Consider the following 21,145-nt stretch of genomic DNA (forward strand, 5'->3'; position numbering starts at 1 on the left):
TAGTTTTGATATTTCTTGCTCCTGGGATTCTAAAATAATATCTGAAAAGTGAACATATGTGGGGGAAGAGAAAATGACTTATTCGGGTTGTTTTGAAAAAAATCACGTCACTTCAACCGAATAATTACATTCTCAGAGATTTTTACCTACTTGTATGACACTTTTCATTGTATCTCTCCATGTTTTATCCACAGCTGTAAATCGTCTTCCTTCCTCGGGCATTTGAGACATGATGTCTGGAGAACTGAAAATAGGCTCCAAATATAGCCATGTGGCTTGGACTTTGAGCCATTCATCCAGAATTTCTTGAAGCAGCAGGAGCTTGCCCTCCCATTCTCTGAGAAGCAAAACACAGTGGTTCAACAGCAAATCGAGCAATGTTTCATATGACAAAACTCACAACGATGCCTAGATTGTCAATCTTGTATGCTGTGCTCTTATTTCCATTTTCATTCATCTACCTACCGTCATTCAATGATAAATCACCAAATTGGTTGTACAAAATACGTCTTAGAATAATAGCATCAATGTTTATGTTGATACTAAAACACACATTCAGATATAACTACCTACAGATGGGCTGGTTTCTGTATATGTCATAGCAATAAACCTTTCTGCAATTCAATTCCATGGCTAGGGGGTACAAATTGAAAAATTAGATTTTGGGGACAGTAATGATGTTCTCAGTGAAGGGCACTCTGAACTTCTTAGGAAAGGTAGTTACATCCATGACTCATTTCCTTTAACATTCTTTTTAAAAAACAAAATTGAGCCCCAAAAAACCTTTATTTCCAGAATACAGTATTTCAATTCATAAGATGTAACTGGCCTTTAAAGAAAAATCTACATAACCTAAAATATAATAGTGTGTCATTCATGAGTAGGAAGCATTTTTAACCTGCATTCATTTCTAAATATGGAGAACAAAAATAATGACAAGATTTCCTCAAGAATAAATATCATAATGATACCATAAACTAATAATTTCATTAAGTACATTCTAAGGTCTCTGTATGGATTCGCTCCCGCTTCATAATCCTATAGGGTCCAGTATAATATCTGTTTACCAATGGGGAGACTAAGGTACATAGAGGTAAGTACCAGGTTTAAGTTCAGTAATAAATAATAGACCCAGATCTGAACCCAGAGAACTGCAACCACAATGCTACAAGAGATAACATAGCCATCAAGAAGAATGATTGGTTAATGGCAACAGAACTTAGAGATGGGATAGCTTTATGTGTATATTAATACATTACTCATCATTTATAATTAGTGATCTGTAATTTTAGATTGTTAGAACAAAGATATATAAATAGAAGTTTCTAAAAGTCACTGGGCATTATCAAATGCTTTTCTAAAGTACTTCCTTGCAACATTTATCAATGAATTTGTTTAACCTCCTTTTATAAGAAGAAATGAATGCCTCTACCTTCTGTTGTTCTTTCCTTTTTCCCCATCGAATCCGTGATGGATACAGAAAATTTCCTATGAGCTAATGATCTCATGTAGAGTCCTTAAAAATAGAATCTGAATACGCCACTTTTAGAGTAGTTTTTTTAAATTTTTTTAACGTATCCTTATTATTTTTGAGAGAGAGACAGAGTGCAAGTGGGGGAGGAACAGAGAGAGAGGGAGACAGAATCTGAAGCAGGCTCCAGGCTCTTAGCTGTCAGCACAAAGCCCGATGCAGGGCTTGAACTCATGAACTGTGAGCTCATGACCTGAGCATAAGTCAGATGCTTAACCGACTGAGCCACCCAGACGCCCCACTTTTAGAGTAGTTTTAAAAATTATTCTTGACGAACATTTGGGAGCAAGCAAGGTAGGAGGCAGAGCAACCAGAGTGACTGGGCCAAAGTCAGGGCATACTCGAGTTTGGGATAATTCATTAATAACCAGAGGCAGATACTACCAAGCAGTTAGCTTTCCCTTGTCGTACAAATTCACACTGAAGATGGTAGTCTGATTTGGATTTACTTTTATTTTTTAAGTTTATTTCTTTATTTTGAGAGAGAGAGAGAGAGAGCATGTACACCTGAGCAGGGGAAGGCAGAGAGAGAGGGGGAAAGAAAATCCCCCAGAGCCTGACATGGGGCTCGAACTCATGAACCATGAGATCATGACCTGAACCAAAATCAAGAGTTGGATGCTCAACCAACTGAGCCACCCAGGTGCCCCAGGATTTACTCTCATTTTTAAGGTAAAATATAAACTGCTTAATACAAAGCACAAAAATTTTAAAAATGGACAGGACAAGGATTTAATATAATCATCCATGTCAGATGCCTGAAACTCCAGACTATAGTCATAATATTCATACTTCTGCACTTACCCAGCCATCCATCTTGTACAGGAGTGAAAATTACCATCAACTTTCAAGGATCATCTACCCTAACCTAATTAGTATATTTGGAAAATGACGTTATCTTCAATTTCATAGTTTATGTGTTCTACAAACTATGTACATAGATGTGAAATGCTTTTTGAGTCAAACATACAGGATCAGATTGTAGGCAATAAAAATGAATATCTGGAGGCTGATTGTCCACTACCTTTGTTATGACTATAGACCATAGTGAAGGAATAAGTACTATTCCAAAAGCAAAGAAGGTTATCAAACCTTACAAACTACTATTTAAAATATTAAGTATGAACTGCAGAATCGGTTTGCAAAAAGAACTGTATATTACCTACAAGTTACAATTTTGATAACAGCATTGACGCGTCATATAAATATTACGTTACCTTATTTGTTTTTCGTAAGGCTTAATGAAAGGAGATCCTCGCATAGTTTGTGTTTTAATAATGTGGTCATCCAACAACATCTGAATTTCATCAACTGATGACAAAATAAATGTCCCACTTTCTCTATAAGGAAGAATGACAAATTCCATTGCATCCCACTCATTAGTCATCTTGTCCATGGCCTTTTCGAGAGAATATTCTTTGCTAGCTGCTTCACTAATACCTTCAAATCTATCTAAATATGGTTCCAAATTCATGTCTAAAAAAGAGAAGACGGTGGAGTCATCTGCTGGCTGCAGTGGGTAACCAACAACATTGGACATGGCCTCCCAGTGCCTGGGGCGCAAACCAGGATTACAGATCACTTGAATGAGAGGAATGTGCTGCTTGAAATCTTCCACCTTTGCTTTTACTTTTTTTGTCATTGCCAATGCATTTGGAGAATCATGGAAGGTTTTTTCCAGTTTATATAGTCCTCTCCAGTAATTTCCAACATCTATTTCTACTTGGTCTGGATTCACCTTATGATATGGTCCTTCAGTCCATCCTCGGTATTTGTTGCTAAATTCGACAGCAGTTTCATAAAGACGAAGATAAGGGTTCAAACCATCTTGGATTTTTTTGCGTTGAGGATATATTGATGGTAGCCAACCAAATGCCTCTTCTTCAGCATTAAATTGCTCAATCTAGAATGACAGATATTAGATTTATTATTCTGGAAGTGAATGATAATCAGTATTAATTTTTTAAATATTTTTTATCAAATGTGACCCCAAAACCCTCACTAAATCCCAAAGTTAAACTTAAATCTGGCCATAATCCAGAAATACTGAGCAGTAATCTCTGTTTTCTATTTCTTTTTTACTACATTTTCCAGAGAACTCTATCTGGTTAGGTTAGTTAAAATAGTAACAACATATATAAAGAAATCTTTGCCCATCCAGATATATTGAGGATAGAGCATCATTTATTAACGAACAAGAACTTAAGTGTTTTCAATACGTATAGGATTGTATCAGGTACTGTGGAAAACAGAGGAAAAAAAGTACTATATTGCAAAATACCAACTCCCAGCAGTCAGTTGCAACTGTTCAACAATAAAATATGGCAGTAGAAAAGAGGTCTTGGATTAGTAGCTCTTTAATATAAATGAAAAATATATGCTGAAAATGCTACAACGCTACAACTTAGAGGCAAGGGATCATGGTGAATAGATGCTTACATAAAGAAGACGAGTCAAGTCTTGAAGATGTGTAGGATAAGAAGAGGCCAAGAAAGCATTAATTTCCTTTTTGTTTAGCAGTGAAGTATGTGAGGATATGGGTGGTTTAGAGGAGAAATGTATAGAATCGAAAAGTGTGAGTTAGGTATATAAATTACACAGGTTACCCAAAATTCCAGTGGCTATAGAATTTTAAAACTACAGTTTCTCTTTCCTCAACGTGTGTTTACATATTTGTGACTATTATAGACTATTTAATTCCCTGAACTGATACTAAAATCTTTCAATGTAAGAAAAATGGGAAAGCATCATAATATGGTCTGTTTTCATATTCCCCCTTTTTATAAAAAATGCAATTAAAAATCTCAAACATCTTATTTGGCAAAGGGTATGACTTTTCCCCCTCCAGCTTCTTCTGATGAGAAAGCTGACTTCTGACACAGCAATATTGGGAACAATGTGGCTTGATGGGAGAAGATAATGGGCCTAATTTAAAAACGTGGCCACCAAATCTACACTGGCTTCTGTGAAGATAGGCAAACTTAAGTAGTAACCAGGTGCTAGCACATAATATAAATGATTAAATGACACAAAATTAAAAATAAGCAGATGGAGATAGAACTATCTCTCAAAAAAAAGATGCAGGCCACTGGAATGTTATAACTATCAAAAGAAAAAAACAAAGCTGCTTCTCCTTGAAGCTTGTCTGTAAGATCTATTTTTGTCATTTGTTTTTTAAAATTTTAATTCCAGTAGAGTTAACCTATCGTATCATATTAGTTTTAGGGGTACAGTGTAGTGATATTTGTGCCATTTCTATTATTCTGTAAAGGTAGTTACACTTATACTTGAACCTATTTTTTTTTTTTTTAATTTTTTTTTTTCAACATTTATTTATTTTTTGGGACAGAGAGAGACAGAGCATGAACGGGGGAGGGGCAGAGAGAGAGGGAGACACAGAATCGGAAACAGGCTCCAGGCTCTGAGCCATCAGCCCAGAGCCTGACGCGGGGCTCGAACTCACGGACCGCGAGATCGTGACCTGGCTGAAGTCGGACGCTTAACCGACTGCGCCACCCAGGCGCCCCTTGAACCTATTTTTAAAAGGTGAATACACGGTACAGACTCAATGCTCTTTCTTTTCAACTAATTCATCTTCTTAAAAATTTTAAATTTATACCTTGTCTGCTGCTAAATCCAACTTTCCATTCAGTGTTTGAGCCTTTCTCAGGTATCGCTGTACATCCTGAAGGTCTCCGAAGGAGTAAAATTCTTCTGACTGTTTCGCATAACTCTCCAATTCCTCCACAAACCGTTCACACCGTAACTAGTACAAATAATATTTGTTGTTACAACTTTTTAAAGGCAAAACCCCTAGGCATCCCAAGAAAATTTAAATATTTATAAGGATTATCAGAATTATTATCACTGGCAAAATGTAAAGAAAGGAATGATCTGGAAGAGGGCAGGGATCTAAAACATGCAGAATTTTTAATAGTCAAGATTTAAAAATAATGGGGACGCCTGGGTGGCTCAGTCGGTTAAGCGTCCGACTTCAGCTCAGGTCACGATCTCGCGGTCCATTAGTTCGAGCCCCGCCTCGGGCTCTGGGCTGATGGCTCAGAGCCTGGAGCCTGCTTCCGATTCTGTGTCTCCCTCTCTCTCTGCCCCTCCCCCATTCATGTTCTGTCTCTGTCTCAAAAATAAATAAACGCTAAAAAAAATTTTAAAAAAAGATTTAACAATAATGGATTGAGTTCCTATAATTGACAAATTAGACAAAGTTAAACTTATACTATCAATGTAAGAAATTCTAACCAACAAAATAAGAATGTGTTAAACAATGGTATTATGCTTTAGTATGCTAAAGAATGTATGCTAACAAACGATTTAGAAGAATTTTTTTAATTTATAATCATCAAGTATGGGGTTAAGAGAAAGTTCCACTTTTTTAAGGGCTATAAAGAGATCCCTGGCATTTTTATAAACAATGGAAAAAGACAGACTTTCTTTAATTGTGTTCTGAATTCAGTAGTTTTTCAACTTTCAATCCTAAAACAAAATATTCCAAGGTTATTTTCCTTGTCCTATGGGCTTTTTTCACAGGAAATGTGCAAGGACAAGGTAAGTAAATCCAGATTTTAAAAACTAAAAACTATAGCCTTCCAATATAAAACAGGTTTGTTTTGTGTAATGAGAAAAGCTCATTACAAAATTGTCACTGGTAAGGCACTCCAAATTAAATGGCTCTTAAAAAAAATGCCTCTTAATAAAATATTCAAAGTCAAATCTGGGTTATTCAAAAATAGATTTTATATTTTATGGATTATCTAGGCTTATTTCTGTCTTCTTTAGTTCATGTCAATTTTACTGCGCTGGCTCAGTTGGGGAAAGAAAATGAGAGGATGAAATTCATCAATATTATGTGTAGTTTCCAGAATAGTAAACTTTGGGGCGCCTGGGTGGCTCAGTCAGTTGAGCATCCGATTTCAGCTCAGGTCATGATCTCACGGTTCGTGAGTTCGAGCCCCGCATCGGGCTCTGTGCTGACCGCTCAGAGCCTGGAGCCTGTTTCAGATTCTGTGTCTCCCTCTCCGTCTGCCCCTCGCCCACTCACGCTCTGTCTCCCTCGGTCTCAAAAATAAATGAACATTAAAAAAAAAAAAATTAGAATGGTAAACTTTACAACAAAGTGTAGATAATTCTGGGCCACCTAGCAATTTCCAAAAAATCTATTATAGTGTAACTTCTTTGTCTAATACTATCATGATGTTTTCTACAGGTTTAGAAAATTCTGAAATGACCTAAATGGACAACAGAAATATAGACTACAGGTTGTTTTTGTTGTTTTTAAGTTTTGTTTTTTTGTTTTGTTTTTGAGAGAAAGCGTGCGCGTGCGCAAGTGGAAGAAGAGCAGAGAGAAAGAGACAGAATCCCCGGCAGCCTCCACACTCAGCACAGAGCCCGCTCGCAGGGCTCAATCTCAGGAACAACAAGATCATGACCTGAGCCAAAATCAAGAGTCGAGTGCTCAACTAACTGAGCCACCCAGGTGCCCCTAGACTACAGGTTAAAATAAAGGTTTTTGTTTAAGCCTATTAATTATTCTCTAAACAACGATCCCCTGAATTAACTGTATTTTCTGTAATGTGATAGGAAGAGGCTAGACTTTCTATCAAAGGACATCTCTCCTGGCTGACCAGGCACAAGTCTCTTCACTTTGGGAACCTCCGTTTCTTCATCTGTGAAATGAAACTGAAAATACTAAACCGTTTATTGATACAATAGCTATGGAGTGCTCACACTGTTGTAGTGTGCAGGCACTGCACCGGCCCATGGGTATAAGTGGAGGAAAGGAACAAATCAAACAGCCCTGCTGTCAAAGAGCTGACCATCTACTGGGGAGATGCACCTGGCGATAATAACATAAACAATCAGGTACTTGGTCCAGTGGAGATGTGTTAAAAGTGTAATGGAAGCAGAGAGGCAGAATTGAGGTCTGATTGAGCAGAATTCTGAGAAAGTCAATCAGGTACACAGATAGACAAGAACGTGTGTGGGCCAGCTGTGTGCTCACAAGCCAATGGAGAGAATGTGCAAGAGAGGAGAGGTGTAGGAAGGCAGGGACCTAAAAGCTGCTCAGGGTTGCTGAGAAGTCAAGAACAAGGAGTGGAGGAGGTAGAAAATGAAGCTGGACAAGTAGACGAGGGGACATCCCAAATCATCCTCTATGAAAGACACACAAAATGGTAAGAGCCACTGAATGTCAGAGCAAAGACTCTGGGCATAATTATTAGGTGAGTTTGAGTGACTATGAAGCTCTTCACCAAAAGAGCTTTGATGTTACACAGTAAAAATAACTCAAAAGAGTGCTATAAGCTGTATAAGATAAACACTATTTTTATTAATGGTCATTTGTGAGCAATATATTAGAAGTTTTTGCCCTTGAAAATCAAGAAAGGATACCATATCCATGCAGTATGTATACCATCTTCTACTAAAATTGATGATATGAGAAAGCTTACTTATGTGACCCCGTGAAACAGAGTTGACAATGCTATGTAAGAGGTTAAAACTTAAACATTTCCAGAAAATGAAAATAATTTAAAATATCTATGATGCCAACCTTAAGACCTTCTTGATATTGTTCTGTTTTTTCTTTAATGATTTTCCTGTGCTCATCAAAAATTTCGTCCATTCTTCCATACCATTGGAAAACATTATTATTTAGCCTGATGTCTGCTGGAGAGAAGTTGGTGCACTCGATGAGGAAGGCAAGGCAGTTTTTAGAATCCACCAGTCTCTGTTCCAATTCAACCATGTCAGTCGTCTCTACTTTCTGAATATAAGCCTGCAGGAAAATAAAAATTACAAATGGCATTTTAATGAACAGCTCAAGTCGAAAAAGAGGCTGTGGAGATGCTTTGCATTAATACGTACAGACTTCTTAGCAGTGTAGACTTTTGGTTCAAGACAGGAGACTGCAGCACAGTTTACTTCTCATTGGTTCCAAGCACCTCCTCACAACAGCAGTGGGGAAAAAAATACAAATACTGGGCAACACATAAAAAAGAAAACCATGGGGCACCTGGGTGGCTCAGTCGGTTGAGTGACTGACTTCGGCTCGGGTCATGATCTCATGGTCCGTGAGTTTGAGCCCCGCATCGAGCTCTGTGCTGACAGCTCAGAGCCTGGAGCCTGCTTGGGATTCTGTATCTCCCTTTCTCTCTGCCCCTCTCCTGCTTGTGCTCTATCTGTCTGTCTGTCTCTCTCTCTCAAAGAATAAACATTATAAAAAAAAAAAAAAAAAGAAAGAAAAGAAAACCAGAGGGGCACCCAGGTGGCTCAGTGAGCTAAGTGTCCGACTTTGGCTCAGATCATGATCTCTCAGTTTGTGAGTTCCAGTCCCGCATCGGGCTCTGTGCTGATAGCCCAGAGCCAGGAGTCTGCTTCAGATTCTGTGTCTTCCCCCTCTCTCTACCCCTCCACTTTTCTGTCCCTCTCCTTCCCTCCCTCCCTCTCTCTCTCTCTCAAAAACAAATAAATATTAAAAAAAAGAAAGAAAGAAAGAAAAGCAGAGAATGTTATGGTTTTCTGGGAGAGATGAAGCAGATAATATCCTCTCTTCTTTCAGAATAGCATTTTGGGGCACCTACTACAGTGCCTGACATCGTGCCAGGTGCTGGAAATTCTGCACCTGAAGGGGTCAACAGACTGGGGCTCTGCCCTCAGAGACTTTCTGGACTAGCTGGGGAGACAACTGTTAGTCAAATCCCCACCACCGCAACAAATGTAAAAGTGCAAATTTGCAGCAGACACCAGCCCTACAACACTTTCCTTAATGACAAAAACGAAAATACAGCTACGGGCAGATTTCATAAGAAATGGGCTACACCTGTATGAGGAAAACTACAATACTTTATTGAAGGATAGGTTTACAGTTCTAAATAAATGTAGAAACATTATGTTAAGATGTAATATTCTCAAGATGTAAATTCTCCTCCACTGAGGAGGATTTCAATCAAAATTTGAATTTCAATGGAAAGTGCAATGGCATTTCAATTACATGAAGAGCTCCAAAATTTCACTTCCCCCAGTGGTGAAAACTCTGCCCTGTGGTGTCTTCTCAGGCTGACTGTGGCCATGTGACCTGCTTTGGCCAATGAAATGTTAGCTAATGTGGTACCCAGAGCAACTTGAAAAGCACGTACACCTGGACTTGCTTTTGTGTCTCCACCATGCCTTGAGAACACGCCCAGTGAGCCTGCCGGAGTGTAAGAAACAAGTGGAGCAGAGTCAAATTGCCAAAGAGAGTTACACCAGTCAACCCAACTGAGAACTAGCTGATGCAGTTGAGTGAGTGACCCAATCGTTACCAGAACTGGCTTGTGAGTACCCAGCCTGAATCACCAAACTTCAGACTCATGAGCTAAGAATAACAAAACAAAACAATGCATGATTTTAAGCCTCTTAACTTTTGGAGTGACTTGTTATTGTATTATCATGTTGACAATAACAGCTGGGGAAAAAACAATTAACTTCTACACATACGGCTATAAAAAGTTTATAAATAATACCTTCATTTCCATTAGTTCTGCTGTATTTGGAGGAGTGCTAAGAGCTTTTTCAGCTATCTTCGCAAATTCATCACATAATCTGAAACACCAAACAAAATTAATCTTATGTAATTCAATTTCATTCCTAAATACATCCCTATATACTATTTAAATGTGCCATTGCAGGGGCGCCTGGGTGGCGCAGTCGGTTAAGCGTCCGACTTCAGCCAGGTCACGATCTCGCGGTCCGGGAGTTCGAGCCCGTGTCAGGCTCTGGGCTGATGGCTCAGAGCCTGGAGCCTGTTTCCGATTCTGTGTCTCCCTCTCTCTCTGCCCCTCCCCCGTTCATGCTCTGTCTCTCTCTGTCCCAAAAATAAAATTAAAAAACGTTAAAAAATAAATAAATAAATAAATGTGCCAGTGCAAATACTACTCAGTCATCAAAAAAAGAAAAAAAAAGAAATCTTCCCATTTGCAACAATGTGGGTGGAGCTAGAGTGTATTATGCTAAGTGAAATAAGTCAGTTAGAGAAAGACAAATACCATATGATGTCACTCATATGCAGAATTTAAGAAAGATAGATGAACATATGGAAATGAGAAAAAGAAGGGGAAAAAAAAAGGAAACAAGCCCTAACAGACTCTTAATGATAGAGAACAAACTGAGGGTTGATGGAAGAAGGTGGTTGGGGGGTGGGCTAGATGGGTGATGGGTATTAAGGAGGGCACTTGTCGTGATGAGCATTGAGTGCTGTTTGTAGGCAATGAATCACTGAATTCCACTCCAGAAACCAATATTGCACTGTATGTTAACTAAATTTTTTTTTAATGTGCCATTACATGAAAAATAAAGATGCTCTTATCTGTATGAGATCTAAAAAATTAAAAGCAAATTTGTGTCCATACTCATTCAATACACGTTTAACGATCATCTATTGCATACCCAACTATAATATTAAGTGACAGAGATAGAGAAGTAGAGAAGATATAATAATGATTCTCAAGCAGTTCATAATACTATATAAAAGACAGGACCATAAACAATCACTTCTAATCTAGAATTTTAGGAGCCTTACCAGAGATTCAGTTGAGATAACACCAAAAAGGTGTTACTAAATAAGAGAGTGATTCACTCTACTTGCAGGGAATGGTTAAAATGGGTCTATATGTTCAGAAACTTCTGGTCATATGCAAATATCTCCTACTCATTTTGGTTGTGGCCAATATAATGAACTTACTGTGAAGTTAAAAAAAAAAAAAAAAGTAATGGAAGCTAAAAAAGTCCAGGTAAAATGTGTAGAAATTTCTTCAAGAAGATTGGCTGTGAGATGAAAGAGAGAGAAATAACATGGTGATGAGGTTGGGTTGAAGTCGGGGGGAGGAGGTGGAAGACGAAAGAGGATTTTGAACACGATTTTAAGTTTGAAAGGCAGAAGCCACAGCAAAGGAGAGATTTAAGTGAGATACAGAGGAGACGGATGACTGGCCGAACCAGCTCCAGTAGGATGGAGGGCAATGAGGTTGAGCCCATAGGCAAAGAGAAGAAGTTTGAGTGGTGTGATAGACTCTCACCCTCTGAAAAATGCAGAGAGACAAGGATGAGGGGTTCATACAGAGGTGAGTTGAGACATGTAGAGGCAAGAAGTTGAGGCATTCGTATCTAATGGCTCCACTAATATTCCGGGTACATCCTCTGTAAATCCGATGAGTGTGGTGAGAGGTAGTATTAGGAGAAAAAGGGAAAAAGTAGAACTGGTACGAGCTCAGAGGGCAGTTTGGAGGCAGGGAAAATAGCTATGAAATTAAAATAAATATTTCACTCAGCATGAAAAGCTACAAGTAAAAGACGTTTTCACTATTCTTCCACAACTTTTAGAAGAAAAGGTGCTTTTACAGCTGAATATAGGATTCTAGTTCCTGGAGAATCTCTACACAAGTCCTCTTTCCTCAGAGTGTCTGTGAAAGGAACACAAATCAGTCCTAGTTGTTAAAATATACCATGCCATTTTCATACCTCACACCCTTCTGCGTGTTACCTTTTTCTACCTGGAATTCTTTGACTTACATTGTTCACCTGGCAGACTCCTACTACTCATCCTTCAAAATGAATTCACATAGTCTCTTCCTCTTTGTAACTAGCTTTCCCTTGATTTTCCTCTCTTCCCCAACCTCCACGGTGAAAGAATTTCATCATTTCCTTCTCTGTTCTACTTCCGTAGCTCACTACAATATTTACCGAGTCCTATTGTAATTTATCAGTTTGTTGTATGTCTATTTCCTCTACAACATTGTAACTTCCTTCAGCAGATTTGTTCATATTCAGAGTATAAGTACGTACTGTTGTGCCTAATACAAGCTTCCTTCAGGCTTTTACACAACCTGAATATTCTTTTCAAGGATCTAATTTTTCCTCTAATCCTGTAACTGTTACAAAATTTCTGAGTATTTGGTGGGGATGGGGAGGATTTTCCACGTAACTGATACCAGAAAAGAGGTTCCAAGAGCAACACTAAAACCTGTTGTTGAAAGACTAGTTCTACTTCTTGCCTTAAATCAACAGGTATTCTGCTTCATATCTTAGCATTCTGTGAGTTTATTTAACATGAGCCAGTTTTCCTAAAAATCTCCAGGTTAGTCAACAAGTTTTAGTTAAGACAACAAGTTATCATAGCTTTGGAGAGTAATTACAGTAAGATGAAGTTCCAAATTTGACGATCCATCAGGACCCATGACAACTACTGGGTAAATCCACTTTGAAAATCCATTTTGTATACTGATTATACAAACTTATTGTTCCCCTTAGTGAAGTCAGATAACACCCATCTTACATGTACAAACAAAATGTACATTTTAATACCCCCTTAACTGAGACAATCGGGAAGGCGCATTTGTGGTGAAAAATAATAATAGTCACAAAATAACAAAACCAAGTAGAAATAAGTTTGGCATTATCTTTTTGGAGGGTCACTGATGACACTGTTCTAATCCCTAATTTTATTTGAATGACAATTGGTTCTATCTAACATCCCCCTGAAAAAACTAATCAATATCACATAAATACCTTGTATTTACTTCCTGATGATTTCTGAACATTTTAGCTATAAGTCTTCCACAAATCATGTCTGCTCGCTTCACCAAAGCTCTGATTAATTCCTCACAGTGCATTTCAAACATTCCTAAACGGATAGTCTACAATGATAAGTATTAAAAGCTTAATAAACATAAAAAGAAATAAAAAAGTCCCACACTTTTGCCTCTCTCACAATATTGGTTTTGTGTGTGCATGATCTAACAAGATTGAGTTTTTGTGGTTTTTTTTTTTTTTTTTTTTAATATGATGCAGGCAGGATTTTCTAAACGCTCATTTGTATTTTACAACTATCTTCTGGGTAAATCTCCTTCAAGAGTTTGTTATCTTGGAAGCCAATTCTATTTCAGGACAACAAATGGATATAAGAACTTTGGAGAATTGAATTATTGCAAAATAGATAGTAAGGGATTTAAATGCTATAGATAGTAAGGGATTTAAATGCTATATTTGCTCTATACAAAACAGGAATGCGTGCTTAGGGTGGAAAATGTGGAAACTATAAAAAAGGACAAAGGAAAATTTTAAATTACCAGTCTCTTACTAAACAGAAGCAATCACATTTTGGTATAATTACCATATTTTCCAAAGGATTTATAAACATTACAGCAAAAAAAAAAAAAAGTAACTTCTTGGAATTTTTGAGGGCTCAAATCATGTAAGTACTTAAAAGTCAGGCTTGAAATACTAGACTTCCAGCCCTATAAGCACAAGAGCCCTGTGCAGGGCTCGGCCATGTTTGGCACACGGAAAGGCAGTATTTTCCCTTTTGAGAGTAACGGTCTGATTCTTTCACTGCATGGTCTACAAACACATCCTAATGAAATTGGGAAAAGATCGTTAGTTACAAAGAACAGCTGTTCAAGAATGGATCATTCACCTTTCTAGATGTGTACTGTATTTCCTCTATTAGTTTTTGGTACTTGCGAATTTCTTGTATTATTTTCTCATAATTAGGATTTTCTTCAAGGAAAACATCAACATCTTGCTCGGCTTTTCTGGTGATCAGAAAGTTGTACTTGTCGTAGAATCTGAGGTGCTCCAGAGGTGCCACGCTCTCTCTCATTATCACCTCCCTCACCTTTTCTTTGTGGGCCTCAATAATTTCATTCAGAATTATCGGCTTCAAGGTTTTCGGTTTAGACATACTTTCCTAAACAAAGGGAAAAATAACGTTCGTTTAGAAAAATAAATTTAGGTAGCCATAGTATTTATCTTTGCAAAAATGCCAACCGTACCGTATTGTCTTTTATTTTTTCCTCACAAGGTCTTTTTGATTTTCTAATCTCTGTAGAAAGATATTCAGTCTAATCACAGAAGATATTAAATATCTAAGTTTCATTTAATTTTTTGTTTTCCTTCAAGGCTACCCGGTTGTGTTTTGTTTTTCCAAATGGATGAAAGAACTGTCACTTGAAAATATACGCAGAATAAGAGCATACAAAAACACCCAAATCCACATTTTATTTGTGCAGTTGTAAATGCTAGCTTTCCGAAGGTAGTGCTTGCATTGTACTTTATTTTTAAAAAATAAGCCAGCTCAATGTCATATCATCATATTCTTTGATGACAGTACTTTTTCACCTTGAGGGGTAATCTGTCTAGAACAAAGAAAGATTGTTTACTCATTCATTGACCTTTGATCTTTGATTCTGTGAACAGCACCTAGAGCAGACTAATCCCTAGTTGCACAATGTGCATTCTGCTATTAACATAGGAATAATGGATCAGATAACAATTTTTAATAAGCAAATCTCAAAGGCTCGTCTCCTCTTTTCAAATAGGAGGGCAAGTAAATGTGCCTGCATGGTTTATTATCTTGAATCAAGTTACATTTAAAAATATATATGCTCTACCTCTCATTCAGAAGAAGATATTTTTAACTGTAACCAACAAAAACTATGATCTTTAGTGGATATTCTACAGCATTCACTTGATAACATCAAAGGATTCCTTAGAAAACCGGGTAATTTATTCGGGTATCTGGAGTGCATTTGCCCACTATGCCCCCTAGTGGGATTTTAGGAAATTCTACTGCTTAGAACTAGATGCTTCTTGAGAACTTTAGTGAAAAAATTGTATTTAAAAATTTTTCAAACTATTTATTTTAGTGGGGGGGGGGGAGCAGAGAGAGAGGGAGAGACAGAATCCCAAGGAGGCTCCGTGCTGTCAGCGAGGAGCCTGACGCAGGGCTTGATCTCACAAACCATGAGATCATGACCCAAGCCAAAACCAAGAGTCAGATGCTTAACTGACTGAGCCACCCAGGTGCCCCCAAAAAAGTGTATTTTATTTTCACTTTCAGTTTCTATCAAAGATTGTGATAAGAACAGTTCTTACGAAAGTTCTTCCATGAATGCCACTTCTGTAGTTGTTTTCAAAGGTCATTGAAACCAAGTTCAATGATCTTACTTGAAGTACCACCTATATTGCTTGTTTCCAAACCTAACTGATCACTAGAAAAATATCCCTAGATGATTCTGGCAAACTATTTCTAAGAACCAACTATCATGTTGAATCCACGTCTCTAGGGCAAGAGGTGGTGATGATGGATTTGTATTTTTATTTTTTATTATTTATTTATTTATTATTTTTTTTTAACATTTATTTATTTTTGGGACAGAAAGAGACAGAGCATGAACGGGGGAGGGGCAGAGAGAGAGGGAGACACAGAATCGGAAACAAGCTCCAGGCTCTGAGCCATCAGCCCAGAGCCCGACGCGGGGCTCGAACTCACGGACCGCGAGATCGTGACCTGGCTGAAGTCGGATGCTTAACCGACTGCGCCACCCAGGAGCCCCTGGATTTGTATTTTTAAAGTGTCACCAGGTGATGGTGACACGTAGGATTTCAGACATTACCTCATGTACAATGTCCCATTTAAGACCTCCCTCTCAAAATCTGATACCAGGAAAAATACCTGAGCAGTCTAAATTAACGGTTTAATCCTAGTTAAAACGTGTCCAATTTTCCTCTTCACTTTAGAAACCAGGAAACTTAGAGCTTTATTTTATTTTAAAGTTTGTTTACTTATTTTCAGAGAGAGAGACAGAGAGAGAATCCCAAGCAGGCTCTGCACTGTCAGTACAAAGCCCCTCTCAGGGATCCAACTCATGAACCATGAGATCATGACCTGAGCCCAAACCAAGAGTGGGCTGCTTAACCGACTATAGCACCTAGGTGCCCCTGGAGCCATATTTTATAACCATTAAATCATAGCAACTGTATTCATTCAAATAATGGTAATCCTTTACTCCACTTTGAGCCCATCTAGTACAGTAAAACCTTGGATTGCGAGTGACTTGTTCGGTGAGCGTTCTGCAAGATGAGTGAACATTTCTAATAGATTTTAACTTGGTAAATGAGCAATGTCTTGCAATACAAGTAGTACATGATCCTGAATGTCACATGATCACAAATGAGTCAATGGTTCTTGAAATTCACTTTGATATACAAGTGCTTTGGATTACAAGCATGTTTCTGGAATGAATTATGCTCGCAAATCAAGGTTTTACTGTTATTCTTATTAACTTGTTATATTTGTTTCATAAGCTCCCTCAAAAGACATTCTTGAAAAAAAGGCAGTGTATGACCAGAGAAGGAGGCAGTAGACTGAAATTAAACAAAAGACAAAGTAAACTATGTTTCTCGAGAGACTTCTATTTTTGGCAATATAAGGAATAAATAACCTTAAAATAACTGTCTAGTTCAAAACATAGAAGTATATTGGAAAAATTGCCAAATTTAGCTTTTATAATACATAGCTAAGGAAGCTAAGGAAGCAATAATAGGGCAAGTCTAGGGGCCAAACGGCAGAGAACATGTGAATTGAGAGGCAATTGTGTGCAGAAGTGAGCAACTGCCCTGGGGATTGCTGATAGCTGGTGGCCTAAGCTTTGCTTTCATGCAAAGTGGGCTTATGTGCAGGGGAGGAGAATGGAGTGAGAAAACGGCTGTCAGGAAACAAAGCCTCAAGACTGAGCGAGAAGGGAATTCATAACTGATACACCAGTGGGAAGCCAAGAACACTGAAATGTGACACAAAATTTCAGAATGCTGAAAGGTGACGGAACCTTTCAATGAGGGGGCAAAATTAAGGAAAATATCCTGGTTAGACCTTGTTTTTCAGTGGAGAAGAAAAGGATGGCCATCTTAAGAATTTATGACCAGCCTGTTCTCAGATTTGGGTAAGCATTCACACGGCCAGTGTTTTCCATGAAATTCTCAGCAAGAATTTTGTTAAAAATCATCCTTGGTAAGGGGCGCCTGGGTGGCTCAGTCAGTTGGGTGACTGACTTCGGCTCAGGTCTTGGTCTCACAGCTCGTGAGTTCGAGCCTTGCATGGGGTTCTGTGCTGACAGCTCAGAGCCTGGAGTCTGCTTTGGATTCTGTGTCTCCCTCTCTTTGTCCATCCGCTGCCTGCACACTGTCTCTCTCTCAAAAATAAACATTAAAAAAAAAAAAACCAAACAAATGTCCTTGGTCTGCAGAGGCCTCCAGAGTAAAATATGCAAATTCTAAAGGAACCACTTTAAACTAAGTCCTCAAGGATTTCCCTGCATGAAGTTCTTACATTTGTAAGCCCATAATAAGGTAGAAAGAGAGGAATGTGAACAGGGAAGGGCAGTGGGGAGCAGGGAGAGCTAAAATGTATCACTAATATTCCATTTCTCTAGTTAGATTGTAAGTAGATAGGGGTTGACTTTACTACCACTTAAAACTACACAATAGTCTCTTGGACTCCTGTATACATGAAATATTTGTAAACTATTTTAAAACTAAAACAAGAAAGCTACTGGTTGGAGTTACAAAGCTTGAAAACCTTTCAAATTAAGGAATTAGACACGCTCATTTCATATACTAGATTGCAGTAACTACTTTTGAAATGTCATAGTTCAGCATAGCTTTGTTAAATAAATGGCCAAAGAGAGGAGGGAAGTAGAATCTATGATTTGGAAGTACAGAGACATTACTACTTATGGGAAAAGATATATGAGGAGAGTCTCATCAACTGGGGGACAGTTTTACAGAGCTAGCAAAGTGTAATGGAGGTCTATGGCATGGCCTGTGTGCTACAGCCAATACTCACTGACTGCTTTAAACCTGGTCACAACTTAAAACTTTCCCTTAAGAAAATTCTCAGTCTAGTGGAAGACTAGACTAAGAAACTAGGAATACTGTAAGAGCAGCTAATGGGAAAATAGTATTTTTTTTAATTAAAATTTTCTGATAAGTCAATGTTACTATAACGGCCATTTATATTATGCAAAGCAGACGATATGTGTCCACAGCTTTTAGAGGTTGAAGTGAATATCATCATGAAAATTCAAACAATCATAATATCCTTGTTACTTACCCATTTGGAATACAATTTGGTCTCAACTCTTGGCACAAAACTGACAGCCTTAATCATGATATCATACACATTTAGAAGGATGTCTATATAGTCATTGAACTCAGGTTCAAACTTAATGGTGTCATTTTCAAGAATCAGCCTCATGATGAAACCTGGATGTTCAAAAGCTCTAACAGAATCCTGCAAAAAATATTCATAAGTGTATGTGAATATTTATATGAATTGGGAGAGACTCAAGAGTGCACTGGTCCCAATTAGAACACATGGGAACTCACCCTTCCTCTTATGCCCTAGACAATTAAGCCAATGAGGAGCTCTACTAAAAAGGTCAAGAGCAATTTCCAGCTAGACTTGTTATCTAGTATTCACTGGGCCTACAGATCAATTATAGTGTCAAGGTTCCAGAAAAAGGAGGATATGCATAGCAGTGGGGCTCTAGAATCACATAAGAAAGAGTCCAAGAGAACATTTAAATTCTTAGGCCCACCCAGCTCACATTCTAACAGGACCTTCTTCCAGAAAGAAAAGAGTTCCTTGCAGAAATCTCCAGCCATCATGACCCAAATTTCCCAATAATGAGAATTTTCACTTCCCTTCACTAATCCGCAGCAATGTGATGAGAATCCTATATCCTGAATATTCAGGTTGACGCTAACTTTTTTTACAACAGGTAAGTGGTCTAAAGATTTACTTCCTCATCTTCTACTGGTAGATTTTTTTTTTTTTATCTTTTCCCTTTTGAAAATAAATTAGTAGATGAATACTGGTGTAACTACACCATACTTACTGGTGGTCGTGCAATTAGGTCTGTGAAATCCTGCATGGAGACCAAAGTGAGTTCCTGCAGCTGTAAAGTCATAAGTGTAGCAGCGCAGTTGAAAAAAGATTCCAATTTGGCATTGCTGTCACCAGTTGGCAATTGCTTTTTTTTATTACCTTGGTAATAAATATTCTGCACTTCTGGAAACCACCTTGAAAGCACAAAAGACTTTTAGAAGTTAATACTTTCAGTGAATTACTCCTTTTCCATTAAGCATTAACAGTAACTTCTGGACATCCAAAGGTCTTCACAGAGAGCTGTATTGCTCACTGACATTATCCACCCTCTGAAATGTAAGCAGTAGCATATTTCACTTTTGCTAGGAAAAGAAATGTTCAGCATAGCCGATAGAAAATGACTCAACAATGTGATGCTGTAAGAAAAAACTGTAAGTCTAACTCCTGAAACTATGATTCCTATACTACTGAAATAAAAACTATTGGATATTACAAAATACTACTTACCAGTCCCTAAAATGTTCCTCAGGGAACGAATTTGTTAAACGTAAATGTAAATATCTGATTAGACCAAGAGAGTTATTTGGTTCAACCAAATAGGTTGAATTTTATCCTATGCTTTTTCACAATGACTTGAAAACAAGACAAACCAATAAAATCAAGTGTCTATGTTCTTATTCCCCTCAACGTGAAATCCTGAAAGAATGACTGATTTAAAACAAAGTTTCAAATGTGTATGTATCTTTGTAATAAAAGGCTAACAGTCAATTTATAAACAGAAAAATTCAAGTTTTCAATTTATAAAACCACTAACACTACAAAATTAAGGAATGTTGATATTTCTTTCATAAGAGATAATCGATTTTTTAAAAGTAGAGTGCACATATTTTCAGGAGTTGCCTGAATGCTCCAAGAGAGATCTAAATATTAAATATATGTATTCATTCCTTTAACAAATACGTGTTTAGCGTCTATTGTGCATTAGGAACAGTGTCACAAGAGATATAAAAAGATATGACATCATCCTTTCTCTTATAATAATGAAGGCAATGTGTCATAGCAGAAAGACAGTCTTGAAGTCAAAGGATTAAAATATAATTTTCCATGTAAGTAACAGAGAAGGGTTTTATAATGAAGATGGCATTTCACTGAAGGATGGAAATGAAATGAGGAAGATTGTGAGAAAACGACCTGAAGTAGAAGTAGGATAATAAGAAAAAAATAGGTGGATAAGTGGGGCTAATATATGTGAATAATTTCATTGTCTGTAATAGAGATAATATAAAGATTTCTTCCTAGAATAGGAAGAAATAAGTGGGAGAAAGTCTGTAAGGACTTTTGCACAACTTGAGAACTAAACATAAGAAGTTGGCACAGCCTCATGCTCCAAAATAAAGCCATGGTAGATAATTCTCCGGTAAGTTGTCATTGTTTAAGCAATAAATAAAGAGGACAAGAGGCAAATACCAAGTAGTGAAGGGCAAAGCTAGATTAAGAAAGGAGACTGAGAGACTTCCAGTAGTTCAGACAAGAGATGGAATAAGTTTGGGGCTATATCACTGGATAAAGCGTTTGTCTTTTTTTTTTTTTTTAAAGAAAATCTAAAAATTTTTCAGCCATTGTCCCAAAGGCTCCCTATTATGTATAAAACATTTGGTACAAAATTGTTACTCAGTCTTCAAAGTACTTACAGGCTAATGGAGGAAAAGACAAACACATAAATACGTATTATAACAGGAAGGAATTCTAACAGAATAAAGTGTCAGAGGTATTCAGAAGGGAGAGATAATTTTCAAGAGGGAACAATAGAGATTTCACAGAAGAAATGTCATTTGGACTGCATATTGAAGGACAGAAGAGAACCTTCTCCAGTAATAAGAAGTACCATAAATAGTGTG

General features: G+C 37.6%; 1 protein-coding gene across 4 annotated transcripts in view; it reads right to left on the minus strand.

The window, feature by feature from the left end:
• Positions 1-21,145, minus strand: part of DNAH7 (dynein axonemal heavy chain 7) — a 271,037-nt gene that overhangs the window by 202,040 nt on the left and 47,852 nt on the right. For all 4 annotated transcript variants that reach the window (XM_086719178.1, XM_086719180.1, XM_025929537.2 and 1 more), the window contains 9 exons: positions 19,258-19,441; positions 18,471-18,650; positions 13,995-14,267; positions 13,088-13,215; positions 10,048-10,126; positions 8,097-8,321; positions 5,151-5,297; positions 2,749-3,434; positions 151-337 (listed from right to left, as the gene is read on the minus strand). In XM_086719178.1, the coding sequence (XP_086575304.1) occupies positions 151-337; positions 2,749-3,434; positions 5,151-5,297; positions 8,097-8,321; positions 10,048-10,126; positions 13,088-13,215; positions 13,995-14,267; positions 18,471-18,650; positions 19,258-19,441 (2,089 nt within the window). The remainder of the gene's footprint in view (positions 1-150; positions 338-2,748; positions 3,435-5,150; positions 5,298-8,096; positions 8,322-10,047; positions 10,127-13,087; positions 13,216-13,994; positions 14,268-18,470; positions 18,651-19,257; positions 19,442-21,145) is intronic.

This window comes from Puma concolor, chromosome C1 (assembly GCF_028749965.1).
Source record: "Puma concolor isolate L17-30 chromosome C1, mPumCon1.1.hap2, whole genome shotgun sequence".
Taxonomy (NCBI): domain Eukaryota; kingdom Metazoa; phylum Chordata; class Mammalia; order Carnivora; family Felidae; genus Puma; species Puma concolor.